Source organism: Chinchilla lanigera, unplaced genomic scaffold, assembly GCF_000276665.1.
Source record: "Chinchilla lanigera isolate Chin_1 unplaced genomic scaffold, ChiLan1.0 scaffold00005, whole genome shotgun sequence".
Taxonomy (NCBI): Eukaryota; Metazoa; Chordata; class Mammalia; order Rodentia; family Chinchillidae; genus Chinchilla; species Chinchilla lanigera.
This window is the reverse complement of record NW_004955406.1, coordinates 14,561,312-14,582,762: the sequence shown is the minus strand read 5'-3', so window position 1 is coordinate 14,582,762 and position 21,451 is coordinate 14,561,312. Positions and strand designations below refer to the sequence as shown.

The 21,451-nt window shown below is 35.9% G+C and overlaps 1 protein-coding gene across 3 annotated transcripts in view; it reads right to left on the bottom strand.

Moving 5' to 3' along the window:
• Rabgap1l (RAB GTPase activating protein 1-like) overlaps positions 1–21,451 on the bottom strand; it is a 598,504-nt gene that overhangs the window by 232,290 nt on the left and 344,763 nt on the right. For all 3 annotated transcript variants that reach the window (XM_005374884.2, XM_005374886.2, XM_005374887.2), the window contains one exon: positions 10,207–10,281. In XM_005374884.2, the coding sequence (XP_005374941.1) occupies positions 10,207–10,281 (75 nt within the window). The remainder of the gene's footprint in view (positions 1–10,206; positions 10,282–21,451) is intronic.

Below are 21,451 nucleotides of genomic sequence, written 5' to 3'. Positions count from 1 at the left end.
ATCAGCACCAGCAGTCAGGGCAAACATACAAAATTTACCAAAAATGTCAAAGATTTTAAAGTTGAAAGCAAGCATCTAAAAACTCTATAAAATAGGACTAAATAGTAATTACTAATGGACATTTACACTGTGAAGAAGAAAGGAAATTCACACATTAAACTGTAATAGTATCTTGCCTTTGAAGTTATGACAACGCCTGTTTAAAGAAGATATACCTCACTGTGGTGGCAGTATCAACAAATAAAGGCTGAACTCAGATGTATAATTTTATGCAATAGAGATACATGATAGGAAAACATTTTCAAAATACTAAACAATATTCACTTCTTAATGGTTACTAATGGTTTTTTTTTTGTCTTTTCTTCCATACCAGGAATCGAACTCACGGCCTTGTGCTTGCCAGGCAGGCACTTTTGCCGCTGAGCTAAATTCCCAGCCCCAATGGTTACTAATGACTTCAATGATGGATGAAGATTTTACTGAATTACTGGCTTTCTACAAATGAACAGAATATTATACTAGTAATTCCAGTAACAAGGTGGCAAACAGGGGCCCTGCAGTACCATTAACCATATGAGGTAACAACCCATACTTCATGTTCTGTCATACTAGAAAATAAATGGACAGAAGCCCAACGTGAAGTACGGCAATGATGCAGCAGCACACCATTATATACTCTTTCTGTTATGTAGGTAAAATGGATAATGACAAGCCTCAAGAGCACAGGTAAACTAAAAAGTTGAGTATTTGTTATTTTTCCTTTTTAATATAAGCCATTTAATTTTAAGTTTGTATAATTTAATTTTTAACCATGGATGTGTTTACCAAATGATTCATAAAATTCCTCAAATTTTAACAACTGGCTCTCATTAACTGGGATGGTCTGGTTTCAGCACAGTTCTGATACAGACCATAATGGACAGTCAGGACTGTATTCAAAGTGCAGTAGGAAATCACTAGAGAGCTTTAGGCAGGAGATCAGATTTTTATGTTTACCAACGTCATTTAGCTGCTGCATGGAGAATAGGTTACAGGAAAAGAAGAGTATAAACATGTTGGTTTTGTAGGAATCTGTCGTTTTCATTTTGTATGAATCTGTAATCTATAATAAGCTACACTCAACTATTCCCCTTAAAAAGGCTATCCAGTAACAGATGGTGAATACAGAGAATGTACTGCAGTGGGAAAATATAATTTTGGAGTTTTAACAATAAATATGAATGCCCAGATAAGCTTTTAGTCATTAGCTGAATGATCTTAAGCAGGAAACTTTTCAACGCCTGTATCTCTTTAGTTCTAAAAACTTAAAAATAATAATACATGTGTCACAGGAATACTGTCAAGATTGAATGAAATTTATGTGTGTATTACTGGTAATCAATAAATGCAAATTCCTTTCTCTTTCCCTCTTTGCAAAGGACTGTGTTATAATATCACAACTACCACAGTGCTTCATATAATGGCACTCAAGAATAAAAAAAGTCATGGGTAAAAGTTTTACCTAATTGCAACTTCTAAAAGTAAATTTTGGTCTCTACTTTTAACAGTCTTACTTAAGTAAGACCTTTCTAACTGTTACACTGAATTGTTAGAATATATGCTTTTTTTTGTTTTTTTTTTTTTCCGGTACCGGGAATCAAAATCATGACCTTGTGCTTGCCAGGCAGGCACTGTGCCGCTGAGCTAAATCCCCAGCCCCTATATGCTCTTAAAAGTAGCAAAAATATGCTGTTTTGTACATAAATGACCATATTTCTTACAATCACTGAGAAGAATGCCTTCTTTCTTACCTCTTTGTATAAATCAATGAATAACTTTCCTGGTTCTCCTTGTAGTTAAGAAATACAGGTTCAGGGTAAATGACTGGACTGGGTTAAACTATGTAGCACAGCTCTGCCTTTGAAATTTTACTGATCTTAAGTAGTTGATCATAAATAGTACTTAGATCATAAAGTCTTTGTTACTCCCTTAACTTTGTGAGATCTTTGCTTTCTCTGCATCCAAAATTCCCTGTTACATGGATTATATTACTTGCCTGTCCCTAGGCTCTGTAATTTGTATGTTTCTGAACTTCCCCCAACAGACCTTAACATACAGCCTCCAACAAACACCAGCGTGATGGTTGACTGATTGTGTCAATTTCAGTAAGTAATGCCCAACTAAATTGGTTAAGCATATAGTTCTGGTGTAGAAGACACACCCTGGGGAGAATTACCACCGGAATGGTATAAAAAGGGAAACAAGGGTAGCTTCTGTTTTCTTCAGAGGCGCTTCAGTCTTCACTTTCACCTTGGACATTGTCTCCTGGCTTCCAGCACAGACTCATCAGCCTCCAGCACTGACCCTGCAGCCTTCCAGCAGAGACCCTTCAGCTTTCCACTGCAGGCCATTGGCCCCAATATAGACTTGCACAGGACACTACACTGAGCTCCAGGCCTTCACCAGTATCCTTCAGATCCCCAGTGCAGACAGACCTTTTACACTCTTCCATATCTGACTCTGAGGGCAGCCACTGTAACCCAATGGTATAAATTCTATACATTTATATATCTTATACTAAATCTGTTTTCTCTGGTAAACACTGACGGATACACCAAGTATTAAATATTTTTTGAAAGATAACTTTAGTAAAACTCTTAAGTACATTTGCCTATAAAAACAGAGGCATGTAACATGAGGAAGGCAATCGATTGGGTATTACCAAAGTTTGTAAAAGTTAACAAAAATGTAGAAAGTGGCATGAAAGCATTAAGCAAGTGGCTGCTAAATGCAGCAATATTAGACTTGATGTCTTACGATATTATTACAACTGTAAAATCTAAGGAATTTTTGTACTGTCTATATTTTGTGTTGACTATCAACTTGTCCATAAATCAACATAAAGAAAATCAAGATCTGAGACTCAAAACCTAGATGTACTATCAAACCTCATCTTACTACAAGCAATTTACTCATTAGCTGTGGTATCTGCCAATTTAAAAAGAAAAACATTAAAATGACTAACCTAGTACAGTGATTTAATGTTTCACTGAGCAAGACAATCCCATTTATCACTGGTATGCAATTAATTTAAAGTACAATAAAAGTAACTGAACAACGTATTTTAAATAAAATATGAAGATGCGGGAACATGGTGGGTCTTTAATATTTAATACCCATTTTTGCCATGTATAGTTATTTTGTTGTGTAATTGGTGCTATGTAATTGGGGAAAGCAAGAGATAAACATAGTAATTTAAGATATCAAACTATCATTCATAGCCCTATGAAATACATGTCTGGCGTGCATAATCAAGTGGGTTGTAATCACTGTTTGGTAACAAATGTTGATAATGATCTGCCATCTGTGCTAATGGAAATGATCACTGAGTGGAGACAGTCTCCAAGCTTCACTGCTTATCCCCACAATGAACCATGAATCAAGGCATTCTCAAAGTCTTTGAGACTCCTGCGAAGTAATGTACATCAAGATATTTTTTGAAGTAAGTTTGTGTGTTAATAATTAAAAATAATCTCTGTAGTTAGGAAGAAATAGTTTCCTATTCCATTTTATTGTTTCACATCCTTTGAATGATCACTTTTTTCTATAAAGGCAATGAACACTCCACTAATTTCTGAAGCTTCTGCAACAAAGAGGGTATTAGTCACTCTTTTGAAAGTTATAAGCTCATGAGTCTTCATTTTCTGTTTACGCACAAAAAAGCAAACAGAATGAAAACTGCTAACCATTTGTTTAAATTCCCTTCCAAATGCTGTAATACATTTAAACTGAATGTCTATTAGCTATTAAATACAGTCATTGTACAATATATTGGTTTCCTATGTGTTATCAATTTATAAATTTGTAGGAGCAGGGGACAAAAGAAAATTGGCTGGGCAAATAATTATTAACTTAAAAATGACAGCAATAGCTACCATTGTTAAACATAATATGATTCCATCTGATTCTTATAAAAATCCTTCAAAGTAGCTAATATTTCACATGTAAGGCTACTGAAGTGCAGAGAAGTTAAGTGATTTGCCAGTAACTATACACCTTCTAGGTTAAAATTGGATTTATTGTGACTTTTTGTGCCACAAAGAAAAGAAGTCATACTACATTCATAACACAAGGTATTCAATCCTCACAACAACCCAAAAGAATGATAAATTTATTTCCATTTTATAAATGGAGAATCTGAAGGAATCTTCCCCAAAGTCATATAACTTAACATGTATTACACCACAATTCAAATTCACAGTTACACTTCTTAACATTCTTTGAAGGATTTCAGCTTTAAAGTGGCAGAGGAACATATGACATTATCTAAACAAGAGAATTAAGAGAGGTTTTTTAAAAGTAAAGTCTCCCACTTTGATGTTATTCATATTACAAATAAACACAGTACTGTGAAAAAAGAATAAAAAAAAAATAAAAGTAAAGTCTTGAGTATGTTATAGGACACAAAGAAAAGTTGGGAAATGACTCAAAAGCACTTGTAAGAATTAACTCAGAATAGGTAAATCAATATTCCTTTCTCTCATATTATAAGGAAAATGATTTTTAATAAGGATTCATTTAAAAGTATACTAAAACTCTTGTAAAGACATCAGTCAAGATGATATATCTGTCTAGCATCTCATATCCCAGTCATGTGATTTAAGAATCTTTCTTATAGGAAAACCATTCTACTTTTCAGGAAGAGCTGGTCCCCTCATCACTGAGATGGACTCACAGCCCACACTGTGCCAATCAGAATTCCCTACACTCCTGGCCTTAGAAATTGCTTCATGGATAGCACCCATTCCAAGGCCAACTGGACTCCTCCAGAGAGAAAAGTGGTGTTTCAAAAATTGTTTGTTTATTTTTGTAGTATTAAGGATCAAACCCTGGGGCATTCTCTCACTGAGCTACATCCTTTGCCCTTCTTACTTATTTTGAGAGAGGGACTCATTAATTTGCCCAGGATGGCCTTCAACTTGCAATCCTCCTGCACCACCCTCCCAGGTAGTTCAGATTTCAAGCAGGTACCATCAAGTCCACTATTTTCTTTTATTTTTCAAATGTAGGAATGATAGTCAAAGATGGTCCCTTTAAAATGAAGTGTAAAACTGAAAAGACATGAAGCCAGGTCAGCCTATAGCCATGTTGTCCACTTTATAGTCTACTGAAGTAATCAAGGCAAGAAAATTTAAAGCCAATAAATATCCTTTTTAAACTTAATCTACTTTCAGTTAGGGTTCTGTCATATGTAGCGGGAAGAAGCCTGACTAATAATGCCATAAATACTTTTCCTTGTATAGATACATCAAGATATTTGGAATTTGGGGCTGGGGATTTAGCTCAGCGGCAAAAGTGCCTGCCTGGCAAGCACAAGGTCGTGAGTTCGGTTTCCCGTACCAGAGAAAAAACAAACAAACAAACAAAAAGATATTTGGAATTCTCCATCTTGGCACTTAGGAATCTGAGGAATATTTATTTCAGAAAAACTAGTAAGTAGGTATAGTTCTCATTGCTTACATCCATTTAAAAAAATATTATCCTAGCCAGGTGTGGTGCAGCATGGCTGTAATCCCAGCACCAGAGGAGATGAGACAGGAGAATTGCTGCTAGTTCAAGGCCAGCCTGGGCTACACAGTGAGTTCAAGACCAGTCTAAACTCCACAGTGAGACCTTGTCTCAAACTAAACTAAACTAAAATAAAATTATCCTAACCTATCTTCTTAGGGGTTGTATTAAAGGATTTATATTTTTAAAAATTATTTTTAAATAAACAAAAGTTAAATGTACACATTACTGAAGTATTCCTTATAAAATAAAAGCAAGTCATTATAAAGGACACATGCAACCAACTCCCAGGCTAAGAAAGAGAATATATGCCAATACCCCTGAAGGTCCCTGTGCACCTTTTTAGTTGTGATCTCTCAGTTTCTCCGTAGAAAAATCACTATCCTGACTTTAACAGAAATAACTTCATTAGGGTACTTTATAATTTTCCCATCTAAGCAATACCCTAAAAACAATTTAGTTTCAACTGCTATTGACTCTTATACAAAATGAACTCATACCAAATGTAATCTTATACTTTTCTTTTTAACTAATTATGAACCCCTAGCCACTTATCAAAAAAACGAAAGAAAAAAACTCAGATTCATGCAATGAGGAATAAAAAGGGTGAAATCACTGCAGGTCCTGTGGAAATTCAGAAGATCATCAATACCTACTTCAAAAATTTTTTCTCACATAGGATGGAAAACACAGAAGAAATGGACAGATTCCTAGAAATGTATAAATTACCAAAGCTGAATCAAGAAAATATAAAAGTTCTGAATAACTTTTATGATGTACGTTTCATTCACAGCAACCGACTAAGTATAGAACATTTATTTTATTACCATATAGTGTTCTGTCATACAAATACAATGCAATATATTCATTTTAATATTTCATTATAGATATAATACTGGAATTCTAATAGTGGGCTTTGGAGTTGTTTCAATGTTTTGACTATTATAAACACTGATCCTAGAACAATTCTAGTCCATGTATTTTGCTGTAGACATGCAAGGTACTTCACTAAGGTATTGAAGTAGACATGCAAGGTACTTGCATGGAATTGCTAGGTATGAATATCTTCATAGTATTTGTTCACCTTAAAAAAATTAAAACTACTTGACAATAAACACAGTAGAACAATACACTAAATTAAGATTTTGTATCCTTTTTATAATAAATGACATTTATAATGATTTACTATTCCTCAAGTTAAGCAAAACCAAATGTTAAAATGATGACATTAAAGATTATTGTTACATATTTAATATCAAAGGAAGTTAGAAATTCTAACAGTTGTAAGCAATCTGTGCTATATTATTCTCCAACTATAAATGATAAATTTCTCAAAATTTCATAAATAGATACAACATCATCTACTGCGGTGAACATTTAATTCTTTGAGAGCTTAAACTACATTACAAAGCTCCAGTGTCAAGCATCTGAGGCTTTCCAAGCTCAAGGAGAAGCTAATTCATCTGTACAACTATGGAATATACTTTCAGTTTTGATCTTTCTCTCCTCTTTGGCAGTGGATGTGAAATATAAATGACCAGGGTGAGGAAAGGACAGCATCCCAAAGAGAAGCAAGTTCTGACAGTGATGAATACAGGTTCTCTAAAGGATGTCTGGCAGGAAAAAAAGCAATAGCTTATGTAACAGACAAAAAATTCGTCAGCAAGACCCTAATAATGTGTCTCCTTGGAACCAGAGATAGTGTATTTGATTAATTGTTTAAGGTAGTCTGCATTCTTCTTGCTGTTTAAACAATGGAAACAAAAATAAGGAGAAAAAGCCTTTCCGTTAAGTTCTGTTGTTCGAATTGCCTGATGAATGGGTTGGGCAGTTAATAGAATATGCTGATTAACAGAACTGTCACACATAAGGCCAATTAAAAATTAGACTATGCTTTCTATTAACACTAGGCTGAATATCAGATGTTAATCTTTTCATAAGGATTCTAAAAGCATTTCTATATTTCAAATTATTTTTATATGCCATGGCAATAATTGAATAATTTAATTAATGTAGAAAGTAATAGGACAGACTAAATTTTTGTCTGTCTTGTGACGTATTTTGGGAGTTATTTTACTGGATAAGCTGACAAAGGCTAAGTTGTCATGTGGCCCTTGTTATGGTAGAATTGATAATACAGAAAAAAAATTCTAGGTTATTTGAGTTTTTTAGTTGTTTGACTCACTCTTTTTTTACAAGGTCTACGTGTCAGATGCACTTACAAGTATAATAACAAACTCAAAATTAAGCCTCTCAGAAATCCCAGAACAGATTCTTCTCATTTAACTTTAATCAATTTATTATAATGTGTTAAATAGGAGTATAGGTCAAGCCAGGCATGGTGATGCCTGTAACCCCAGCATTCAGGAGGCTGAGGCAGGAGGATCACAGGTTTGAGGCCAGCTTGGGCTAGAGTGAGTTCAAGACCAGCCTGGACTACACAGTGAGATCCTATCTCAGAAAAAAAAAAGTGTAGGTCAAATATGGGAAAATATGGCATATTCAAAGATTATTTTGTTCAATGCAAAGCTACACCACCAGGTTCTCATTAAAGTGATTACAAATGTTTCTTTTAGAAGACAGATTGCTCTGCACTTGATGATCATATTCATGATGCTGCTTACATTGTCCAGTTCTTCTGAGATCAGGACCTTACATTCAGATGTTAGGTGGGTTTAGGGGAATTAAAAAGGCCCTGACAATTTGTACTTGTAAAGAGTTTAATCATCACAGGGAGTCCCAAGAAAATGGGATGTGGAAACATCAAGTAAAGTGTATCAGAGAGAAGACAGAGACAATCACTAATAGATGATCAGGCCAAAGGCAAAACAATCAACCCCAAAGTGACATGAAGTGAAGAATCACAAAGGAAACACTGTGTTTCACTATTATTTGAATCAGGTTATCAGAGTTAGGAAATCAATCTACTATAAATGTTTTTCATTTTCAGAATGCCAAACTCAAAGGAAATGCTTCAGTTTTAAACTCACTAAGGCTTCTCTGTTGCATTTGACACTATGCAGTGCTTTCTCCGTAGTAAAAATCTGAATTTCCTCAAGGATTATATTTCCTTATCAGCCATATAATTTTTGGTGTTCTGGGGCTTTACACCACTGTTCTTAGTCTATTTATTCTGCTACTCTTGTGATCTCAGCTTTGATTTCTCCCCCTGCATCAGTCTTCACTATCGTTTCTGGATGTTCTTCTCAGATGTCAACATTTTCCTAACTAAAAGAATTCAAAGCAAAATTCATCACCAACTCCTGATCTTGTTCCTCCACTCAAACTCAACAGATGTATTTTCTGTCTCAGCTCAAAATATCACAGTCATCTAGTCACCAAAGCCCGAAAACTAGACATGTCACCTTTGACCCTCCCCTTGCCAATCCATCTACAAAAATGTAATAGTTTTGCCTCCTGAATGTTTCTTAATTCTGCTTATTTTCTCTGGGTCTCAATATTTCTCATTTAGATTGACATTTTCTAACTTGTCTCTGTACTGCTGTTTGTTCTCTTCCATTCCACTTCTAAATGCATATAACAAGAATTTTTCTGAAATGAATGTCTGACTCTACCATCCTAACTCAGATAACCTGATTCAAATAATAGTGAAACACAGTGCTTCCTTTGTGATTATTCACTTCATGTCACTTTGGGGTTGATTGTTTTGCCTTTGGCCTATCGTCCCCTTGCTTCAAACCAATCAATGACTCATTAGTTTCACAGAAAGCCCACATTTTTGACATGATTACACGGTCTTCATAATTTAGTCCCTGCCTATTTCACTATTTCCATCTCATATCATTTCCTACATCTAATTCCTTTAGTAAACTGTAACTCCACATTGTTCCCCTTGTATATGCTGCCTGCCCTTTTGTTTCCATACATTTGCTCTTGCTCCTCTTGTCTCATATTTTCTACTCTCTCTGTTTCTCCTTTTGCCTTCTCAACCTCAATTATCTATGTCTTGCCAATTCAGCCAACTCTTCTAGAAAGATATTTTTTTTCTGAAAAGTTTGGAAGAGCTGGGTTGGGGAACACTGATCTCTATTTTCTTGCCCCACGTTTCACCTTGACTTAGCACACTGTAAGTTCGCTAGTGAGCATGTATTATTTTTGTCATCAGAAGAATCAATAACAACAAAGAAAATAAAATAAATTTATACCTGAATTATCTGTACCCCACCCTGGAGTGTAAGATGTTTGAGAAGACAGATTATAAACGATCTATCTTGTAATCCTACTTCCTAGCCCAGTACCTTGCAATTGATGCTCAATAAATGTTCTGTTAATGACTGTGAGGAAGATGATATATAAAAATAAATCACAGAAAAGATGAAAGATTTCCTTACCATAGTATAGCAGTTCAAAGGAGTCCAAGGTATTTGGGCAGTTACTCTTCTTTGTTCTAGAGAGTTCCAGTTTTTAAAAAACTTCAAATAAGCAATTTATTTGCTTCTAGCAAGCAAAATTAATTCTCTTTAAAAAACTGTCCTGTTCTTAGCATTAGATCTCTTTATCATCCAAAGTATATTTTTAAAAAGGTATGCCATGTGTAATCTTCATGAGGTAAATGGGAAACAAGAAGGAAATAAAAAAAAGTAGAAAATAAAATAAACTTGGTAGCACTGTGCTGTTTATCAATGGAAAATTACTTACATGTAACAGCAATACAGCAGCAAGAAAAGACTGTCCTTGACAGTACCCAATGTCTTCATCAAACACAGAGTATGCCTAGAGAAAGGATGAAGAAAAAGAAATGTGTAAATACTCACAGCTTTTAACCTTAGTATTAGCTCACATCAGGTTCCTGCTTGTGCCTGTCACAGGGATGTCCATAACAATTCCACTGATTTTTCAACTTAAATTTGTGTAACACTGGAACAGAAGGACCCCCCAAAGAGACTGTGTGTTTCCTAAAGCAGTCCTAGATTTCTCAATATCCAAATTCATCATTAGAACTTGAAAATAAAGACATGCTCAGAGTCTGAAATTAATTTTAAAAGCTCCACTGTCATAGAGATCAGTGTATGAGACCATGCGAGGGAAAGGGCCATGAGCAAAGGGTGGGAAAGGGTACAGGCTTCTAAGGTTGTTATGAATATTCTAAGACGTCCCTTTGAAAGTGTTGTGCAGCTCCACTATTCAGAGAGACAAAGAACTTTATGGTAGAAGAAGGACAAATGCAGAAACAAGTGTCAGTCTTGATGCTATACTCATTCTGTTCAATGTTCACAGAAGCCATCTACAACCTTCTAAACTACTCTCCCATTTTCCATAAGGCTGAAGAAGAAAAACGGCTCCTCTAATCTATAACTGCTGGAGAAGACAGAAGTGTTTAGTACTGGCTTGGCTTTCTGCAGAATGGCTGACAATGCCACAGGCCCATCTATATCTGCTACTGCACGCACTTTGGCTATTCTATATTGCTTCCAGGTTGGCTGAAGATGGCCAAATCCCTGCCCACTCACAGGAAATATAGCATTGCTTGGGAACTAACAATCATACCATTCAACTTGACATTCACCTCTTTGTCTCCAGAGGAAAGAAAATAAGGTTGTATGTGTAACATACACTAACTATTACTTCAACCACCTGGATTTGTAATTTAAAGATACCTTATACTAGTTTTTAGGAGACTGGACCAGCAGGTGGAGTGTGGTGATAACAGAGTAATAAACAGGAGTTAAAATTGAAAAAAAAAATTTTAGGGGCAGCCATATTTATTCTTAAAAGACAGGCATACCAAGAGTGCTGTTTGAATCTGGGACATATATAATATCCCATATATCCCACTCAATGTAGTGTGTTTTATTTTAGTGAGGAATTTCTATTTAATGTGCTAAATACAATGCATTGTTATTTTGCAAGTATAAAAACTATTTCTGTCCAGGGAAATGGTTACAAAGGTTACTAGGAAGGACTACAAAGAACAGTAAATGTGGTAATTCCCATCTATCACAACAGAGTGCAGGGCTTGGGACTCTGTCGTTTTTGGAGGCAATGCTCTAGGGATTGTGCCCAGGGCCTGGCACATGCTGGACAAACGTTCTACCACTGTGCAGCATCTCCAGCCCTAGGGAATTCTTGATTTACTTAAAAACTTTTTCAAAAAATGACTTATAATCAATGAAAGCATGTATTGTAATGGAATAATTCCTTGAGTAGGGGCATTGTATAACCCTGCTGTTCCAGGATTTTTTTTGACACAGAGTCTTACTCTAATTCAAGCTGGCTTTCAACTTACTATGTAGCAACGCAGAGTTGGACTTCAAGTTATACTATAAAGCTACAGTGATAAAAATAGCATGGTTTTACTAAAAAAAAAAAAAAAAGAAAAGGAGGAGGAGGAAAAGGAGGAGAAAGAGGAAGAGGAGAGCGACACGGAGAGAAGAGGAGGAAAAGAAAAAAGAAGAACAAAAAGATACTATTTTTGACACATGTCTATCACCATGCACTCAACTAAAATCAAAATGAATCAAAGATATAAATATTAAAATAGAAACAATCTAATTGAAGATAAAACAGGTAAAACTCTTAAAAGACACAGGCCTAGGCAATGACTTCCTGAGCTTAACCAAAACTGCACAAGAAATAACACCAAGAATCAACAAATGGGATTATAGCAAAGTAAAAACCTCTGCACAGCAAAGGAAACAACCAACAGAGCGAAGAGACAACCTACTGAATGGGAAAACATTTTGCCAGCTATTTCTTGGACAGAGCACTAATACCTAGAATATATAAATAACTCAAAAAAAATTACCCCCAGTGAAAAATGAGCAACTAACATGAACAGATACTTCTCAGAAGAAGAAATACAGATGGCTAAAAAAAAATAAATAAATAAAAAATAAAAAAATTCAACATTTCTGGCCATTAGAGAGATGCAAATTAAAACAATACTGATATTCTACCTTACACCAGGAAGAATATCTATCATCAAGAAATTAGATAACAACAAATGCCTGCAAGGCTGTGTGTGCATGTCTGGGAGGGAGGGGGTTTCTTCACTGTTGGTAGGAGTGTAAACTAGTACAACCACTATGGAACTCAGTACGGAAATACCTCAGAAAACTAAAACTAGAAATTCCATTTGACCCAGCTATTCCCCTTCTAGGTATCTTCCCAAAAGAGTTAAAGTCATTACATTACAGTGACACATGCATACACATGTTTATAGCAGCACAATTCAATAGCTAAATGTTGGAAACAGCTTATATGTCCATCAATGGATGAATGGATAAAGAAAATGTGGTATTTATACACAGTGGAGTATTACTCTGCCATAAAGAAGAATAAACTTGGGATGCACATTGAGACTGTAATGTCAAGTGAAATAAATCAGACACAAGCTTAAATACTGCATGGTTTCTATATGAGAAACTCAAAATATAAATAAAGATCAAAATAAAATATAGATAACAAAAAAAGAGAGGGAGGAGGTAGGGATGGTAGGGGGAAAAAGGTAGCTGGATGGCAGGTAGAGGAAGGGGACTTAAAAAGAATTAAGATGCATTATGTATAGGTACTAAGTCCTCACTATGAATGCAGTTGTTGCGTACTGTAAGCATGTATGGTTAAAAAAGAAAAAAACTATTGAAAAAACAACATATGATCACTTATAAACAATGATTTAGTTCTTTCTTAAATAAATCATGGTCAATTTTTTGAGAAACAAAGAATTGTGTATGTTGAAGACAAAACCTTCAAGAGTCTTTCAGTTCTGTTCCTGAATGAAGCTAAATACTGAGGAAGCAGAATACTTTACTTCATAGAACTATGTTTATTAATATTGGACTTTACATATTCATCCCTTCAGATGCAAACAAAACTCCAGAACCTATATCCATACAGAAATAATCCACAGGCAGCTCTTAGGCATCTTTTATAGAGTCACCATTCACCTGTTACTCCAAATTCCCATGCCTGAGATAACCAAGTAACTCTATTGTCCTCCAAAATTAGTAATAGCATCAGCTTCACTTTCAAAAGTTTCCTAGTTAGGGTGGTAAATAGCAAAGCCATCCAGTGCCAGCCATTGTGGCACATGCCTGTAATCCCAGCACTCAGGAGGCTGAGGCAGGAGGACTGCTGAGAGTTTGAGGCCAGCCTGTGCTACACAGTGAGTTCAAGCTAGCCTGAACTATATAGCAAGACCCTATGTAAAAAAAAAAAACAAACAAAAAAACAAAAAACAGTGAAATTATCCAATCCACATTAGGACACTATACAATAAAGTCCTCCACCTTTGTGCCTAAAAATTTGTACCACTATTTTTGAAGTATATGCCGAGATTATACTGTTTTACATTTTAGCATTTTCTTTTGGCTTTAATTTCCAGGAATTAACAATCAAATGCATTATTCAACTCTAGAAAACAGCTCATCTCTGGTATCTTATTTTCTTATCTATTTTACATAAATTTTAATTTTGAAAACTCTCAGTTTTTTCAGTAAGTAAAAGGGTACTCGGTCAATAAAAAAATCATGCTATAGCATATTGTCCTCTTTTGACCTTTTTCTGCTAATGATGGTATTACCACCTTTCTCTAATGAGAAAATATAGAAGACTGGAATCATTATTTAATCAAATTGGATTCAAAGTCCAGAGTGCTGACCATTATACCATGGAACCTCCGACTATCTAATCAATTTGAAAAGCTTTTCTTCATTATCACCAGTTTCCAGAGCCCTGCCTAGTTTTAAAAACTGAAAGTTCAACTGGCATCTTTTACCTCTTCCTCTTTGATTTATCCATGTCTCTGATGGTTTAATTTGTACTTTTATTCAGAGAGAAAATGTGTGTGTGTGTGTGTACTGGAGACTGAAAGAATACAAAGAATGCAGAAAGAGAAACGGGGAGTTCTGGAGAATTTCTTCTTGTAAGGTGCTCTGTCATTTCCTCTTCCATTAACTAGGAACTCGGGACTGTGCATGAGAGATCTGTTACGAAAATGATAAATATATTCTCAAAGCTTTCCCTACCCCAAGACAGATGTTTAAATTGAGACTTAAAACTATCGTCTCCAAAAGCCAATAATGCTCATCAACACTATATAATTTTCCAAAATGTCTGATGTCTTTTTATACAAATACATTTAGTATTTTTTGAGAACTGTGCTACTTATATGTCTGTTTATGTTATGAGAAAAGTCCAATAAAAAATGAAGTTCCACAGTGGGAATGAATTCAGTGACTCCACAGGCTGTTTTCCAACTATAGAGTTCAGGATAAAACTGCAAATCTGGCCAGGCGTGGTGGTGCATGCCTCTAATCCCAGCTCGGGAGGCTGAGGTAGGAGGATCACCGAGAGTTCAAGGCCAGCCTAGGCTACACAGTGAGCTCAAAGCCAACCCGAGATCCTGTCTCAAAAAACAAAACAAAAACCACCACTAAAACTGCAAATCAGTAGTTTGTTAATCATAGTTTCTACAAGTATCTCTTATGTTTTAGGATTTGAAAAGCAGCAAAAATGACTTTTGAGAGACCAACTCCTATACTGGTATTATGACCTGTTTCTGGATTTATAACACTGTAAAAACACAGTGTTACAGCAAGTTTTCCGTGGGGTTCTTCAAAGCCCTGTTCTGCTTTATTGTAAGTTTTCTCTAACTTAGTTGAATAGGACACTCTCTATTCAAAATATGCCTGTCTTTATACCTTACCATTTCCTACTGCTCACTTTAATTACTTCTCTAGCTAGCTGCCTAGGTTAACATCTAGCTATCACTTCTGGAAACAAAAGAGAAGCTCCTATTGGACCAACCTTCCCAAATAACGAATTTAAACTGTACTGGAAAAAATGTATAAAACATCTACCTGAGCCAGGCATAGAGGCACATGTCTATAATCCCAGCACTTGGGAGGCTGAGGCAAGAGAATCACCTTGAGGCCAGCCTGGGCTACATACTGAGTTTAAGGCCAGCATGAACTACAAGGCAAGACATTGTCTCAAAAAACCCTAAATAAACAACAAACAAACTACCCAAGAGAACTGAACAACTGAACAAAAGCAGGCAGAAACTAGATGACAGAACGAATACATTTGGAAAAAGATAACAATGGATAAAAGTCTCATTCTTCATTACTTGCCAGAGTCACGTTCCACCACTCCACACTGGAGTAGCTAAAACTTAAGATTAAGAATTATAGTTTTATGGGTTTGGAAAACCAGAGAACATACTGAGATGCTAACAGCTAGAGAGTGAGAGTGAATTTTTGGATAAAAGCAACAGAAGGGAAATATATATACTATATGAAGCAACTATACAAATTTCTGTATTAAGTTAAACTAATATATGATAGAAAGAAAATCAAAACAGGGATTGTTTCTGGCAGAAGGGTCAGGGATTGACTGGAAAGACATGAGAAAACTTCTATGTCTTGGATAGTAAAGACACACTATTTTTTTCTTCCTTCCTTCTTTCCTTCCTTCCTTGCTTTACTTTCTTCCTTCAGTGCTGGGGATCAGCCTGCCACATGCCTTCTACATGCCAGACAAGTGCTCTACCACTAAATCACATCTCCAGCCCTATACTACATTTACCAAAATAATGAAATGTCATCTTCATGTTTGTGTATCTAATTGAAAGTAAAATTTACCTATAAAAATAACTGTTAACAGATCCTGAACTATTTAATAATATATATGTTACAATATTTAGACATAGGTACAGTGATGTCCATAACTTTGAAATGGCCTAAAATATTAAGCTAAGTGAATAGAGAGTATATGGATAGAAAGGTATATGATTAACAAAATGTTAACTGTAGAATCTAGGTGGTAGATTTATCTATATATTTAAAAATTTCACAGTAGCAGCTGGGGGGATGTTTCTGTGGCTGTACCTTTCTGCTCTAGCCCATAGATTACTAAGTTCCCAGAAGTACTTTACATCATCATTTAGCAGGCCAGTATTTACTAAGAGCCTACTATGTACCAGGCTTAGTAAGGCAGCTACAAAGACGAAAGACATAGTCCAGGTTCTCAGCTCCTCACTAGTCCTGTGGAACAGATCAGCATAAGTCTACAGGGAGAGCAGTGCTGACAGATATACCGAAGGTCAGAGGGAAGAGGCAAGAGCTAAGTCATAGTGCAGGGAGCAGAATGAAAGGCAAGGCAGGCATTGCAGTTATGGTGAGGTCTTCACCCTAAAAACACAGGTACAACCATAACAGCTACAACACTGGTCTTCTGTTCTTAGCAGAAGAATACAGAGATTCCTTAGACAGTGCAGGGCAAGAGCACATACAAAGGCAGTAAAACGTCCAACATATTTATAATATGCCAGACTCTGTGACAAGCACTTTTCTATGTCTTCTTTTATCCTCACAAAGTTCTACATGATGAGAAAAAGTGAGGTTCAAAGAGGATTAGTAACTCAGACCAAGTCACATAGCTAGTATGGGATAGAGCCAGGATTTATAATTAAATCTGTCTGAATGCAGACACTACCTCCTTCTTAGTGCTTTTACTAGATTATGTAGACTATCTCTGCACAGCATGATTCTTCTTAGATATGCCTGTGTCCACAGAAGATGGAAGGAGCCACATTCTGATTAGCCTTTGGGTTCAATAATAATGGAGAACAGGACTCAATATCCTCGAGGAGAAATGATGATCTGATCAAGAGCAAGTTAATCCTTTTCATTTTGTGTCTTCTGCATTTAGGGAAAAAGGACTTTGTAATTATTTACATAATATATTTACTGCCACCTGATACAACCTAAAATTTAGGTATAAAACACAGTAGGTAAGACTTAATCTTTTGGCACTACAATGTAAGTTCTCCTTAATAAAATAAATATGAAAAACACTTTATGTGCTCATTTCAGCATCACATATACAAAAATTGGAACACAACTGACAATTATGCCTGGTAATAAATATTACCCCGGATAGGAATGCTAATGGAGTTAGCTTTCTGTCACTGCGACAAAATACCCTAGTAAAATAACTTAAATGAGGGAAGGTTTGGATTCTGAGGTTTTAGTTCATGTTGACCTGGCTCTATTGTTTCTGGGCCTATGGTAAAGCAGTATGTTATGGTGGAGGGTGTTGCAGAGCAAAGCTTCTCACCTCATGGTGACCAGGAAAGAGAGACAGGGAGGAAGAGAGGAAGGTAGGGAGGATAGGAGGGCAGGAGGCAAAGGGAGAGGGAGACCGTGACAGAGACAGAGACAGAGAGAGAACAGGCTTCCTCCTTCTACTTTTGTTCCATCCAGGCCCCATCTTATTGAATGATGGAGGGTACCACCCACATTCAGGGTAGTCTCCCCATCAGTTTGCTGTCCTACATGCTAAATGTTTCTGGAAACATCCTCGTATCAACACCCAGAAATGTACTTTACATTAGCACTGCTAATGAGGATTAATCATCACCCTAACCTTGAAAATTAATGTCCAACAGAAAGTTGGGCTTTCTTAGCCAACCCCAAACACATAATAATGACTACTGCTCTCAGAAATCATTAAAGACTGTTTTCAGTCTTTGTGCTAGATTAGGTCTGGTAGCGGTTGACTGATTATGTCAACTTGAGAAGTTTAGAAGTATAACTAAACTTGGCTCAGCAACTGGCTCAGCAACTCTACACCCTAGGGTGTACAGGAGCCACCCTAGGGTGTAGAGAGGAGCCATCCTAGGGTGGATCATCACCTAGATAATATAAAAGGGAGATGAAGAAGGACAGAGGTACTTCCATTCCTTTTGGAGGAGCTCCAGCCTTCACCTTCAGCTTGGACATCGTCTCCTGGCTTCTAGTGCAGACTCTTCAGTTTCCACCTTGGATCCTTCAGCCTTGCATCGCAGACTCATCGGCCTCCTGGTATGGATTTGCACAGAACTCTGCAGTGAACTCCAGACCCTGGACTGATTCCTTCAGTCTTCAGCATGCAGACACCCTCTGCACGCTTCCTCATACAACTCTCTGGCTGACTATCGTAAGCCAATCTTGTAATTTCTTATACATTTGTACATCTCGTGTTATATCTGTTTCTCCAGTAAAACCCTGACTAATACAGGTCTGTTTTGTTTTTGTTGCTGGGGATCAAATCCAGTGCCTCGCACATGCCAGAAAAATGCTCTACCAATAAGCCACATCCTCAACTCAGACATACTTATCTACAGCTATCTGTCCTCTCTTTTTTTTTTCTTTTTTCTTTTTACAGCTCTCTGTCCTCTCAATCACTCTTACATAGAAAACCCTTTAGTAGCGTGGTACAGAAAATACTTTATGGTGTATTTTTCTTTGACCCAGAAATTGGAATATGCAATATCAGCACACGTAACAAGACATGCTTACGTATAAGAGAAGATCCATAGGAAGAATGAAAGGGATATAAAAAGATTTTCTTTAACCAGAGAGACAGGCTGCTATGTGGGCATGCAAGAATGGGTCAAATTTCTAAAACAGATCGCTGTTCAGCTCCTTTGCACTGCTGAAGTAACCAACATATTTGCTAATTTACTGGCTATTGATAAAAAGTAGTTAAATCCACCAGCTTTACTTGTGACATACAGATGTTTCTCCACATTCTAACATAAATATTGAGCTGTCATGATTTTTTCAGTACAAATCTAAGAGCAACAATGAGGGCAAGAGTAACATGGACATTGTTCTCCCTTTAAAAGGAGCTTGACATTTATGTAAAGCATTTTGCCATTTATTACACAAACTTCTCGACCTATCACCTGCAATAAATATGTGGTCAAAGCAAAAAAAAAAAATCAGGCTTTGGATTATTATTCTTGACATGAGTAGCCCTTAAGCTAGTGTGTACAAAGAACAATGTAGTATAAAATATGTGAAATAAATGGAAGCAAGGACAAAAATTATATGATCTTTTCAATAGATTCAAAAATAGCCTTTGACAATTCCACTATCCTTTCATGAAGAAAAAAGACCACTGAAGAAAACAGCATAGAAGGATCTTATTTCAGTATGGTAAAAGACATTTATGACAAACTTACTGCTGAAACTATATTAAATGGGGAGAAACTGAAAGCTTTTCTTTTAAAATAAGGAACAAGACAAGGATATCCAATATCACCACTCCTGTTAACTCCAAACTTAAGTCAGGGGAATCAGACATGAGAAAGAAATAAAAGTGATATGTACAGGAAAGAAGGACATCAAACTATACTTACAGATGACATGATCCTTTATATAGAAGACTCAAAAAATTTCACCAAAAGACTCCTAGAACTAATAAGCAAATTCAGCAAGATAGCAGAATACAGTCAGGATACAAAGTCAACACACAAGATCAATAGCAGTCTTGCACACCAATAATGAATACACTGAGAATGAAATTAGGAAAACAATACCATTCACAATAGCATCAAGAAAAAACTAAATACTTAGCAATTAACCTAACCAAGGAAATGAAAGACCACTATACCCAAAAGACAGTATTCTGAAAAAGGAGATTAGAGAGTGCATATAAATCTTATACAAGGAAGAGACCCAGAATTGTAAAAGCGACCCTGGGCAACAGAAGCAAAGCAGAAGGCAGCACATTTTGGATTTCAAGTTATACTCTAAAGCTACAGTTAAAAATTGTAAAGGCCTAGCACAAAAACAGACATGCAGATTGATAGAACAGAACAGAAGACGCAGAAACAACTCCAGATACATTAAGTCATCTCATCTTTGACAAAGGAGCCAAAAGTGTACACTGCAGGAAAGACAGTCTTTCACAAATGGAGTTGGGAAAACTGACTATACACATGCAAAAGACTGAACCTAAATGCCTCCATCATACTACAATCAAAATGGATCAAAGACATAAACATTAAAACAAAATAATCAGTTAATTTTCTGGAAGATAAAATAGGTAAAACTTTTGAAGACATAGCTCCAGGAAAGTTCTTTCTGAATAGAAACCCAACTGCACAGCATCAAGAATCAACAGATGGCATTATACCATATTACAAAGCTTCTGCACAGCAAAGGAACCAACCAAAAGAACAAAGAGACAACCCAGAGGATAGGAAAACATGTTGCTCGCTACTTCTCTGTCAGAGGACCAATATCTAGAATATAGAAAGAACTAAAAAAATTATACTTCCAAATGAAAAACCCAACCAAAAACTGAACAATTGCAATGAATGCACATTTCTCAGAAGTAGTACAAATGGTCAATACTTACAAAAAATGCTCATCTATGCCCATCAAAGAAATGCAAATTAATAAAACCTTTATATCCCATTTTACTCCAAAAAGAATGTCTAACATAAAAAAAATAATAATAATAAATGCTGACAAGGCTACCAGGAAAAGGTACCCTTCTGCATCATTGGTGGCCAAGGGAACTGGTACAACTACTATAAAAAAATCAGGATGGAAATTTCTCAAAAAAATAAAACTAGAAATTCCATTTGACTCAGTTATTTCCCTTCTAGGTATCTTCCCAAAAGGATTAAAAATATTATACCACAGTGATTTATATGCATACTCCTGTTTATAGAAGCACAATTCATAATACCTAAACCTTTGATGTGTCATATATATCCACCAACAGATGAATGAATTAAAAAATGTGGTATTTATACACAATGCAGCACTACTCCGCCACAAGAAGGATAAATTTGAGGCACTTGTAGGAAAATGGATGCATCTTTAGACTATAACGTTAAGTGAAATAAATAAGACATGCTAGTTTAAATATCACATAACCTCTTTTATAAGCAACACAAAATATGAATAATTAAACAAAATAAAAGATAGACAATAGGAAATAGGGAGAGATACCCTTTGAAAATAGGAAGGGGATCTAGAGAAGGAGGTAAGGGAGAAAGGGATGGGGAAGGGTAATGAAAAGAATTAAGATATGTTACATATATGCAATTACTCCCTAAGAGGAATGTAAACATTATATACTGTAACATATAATAATAAAA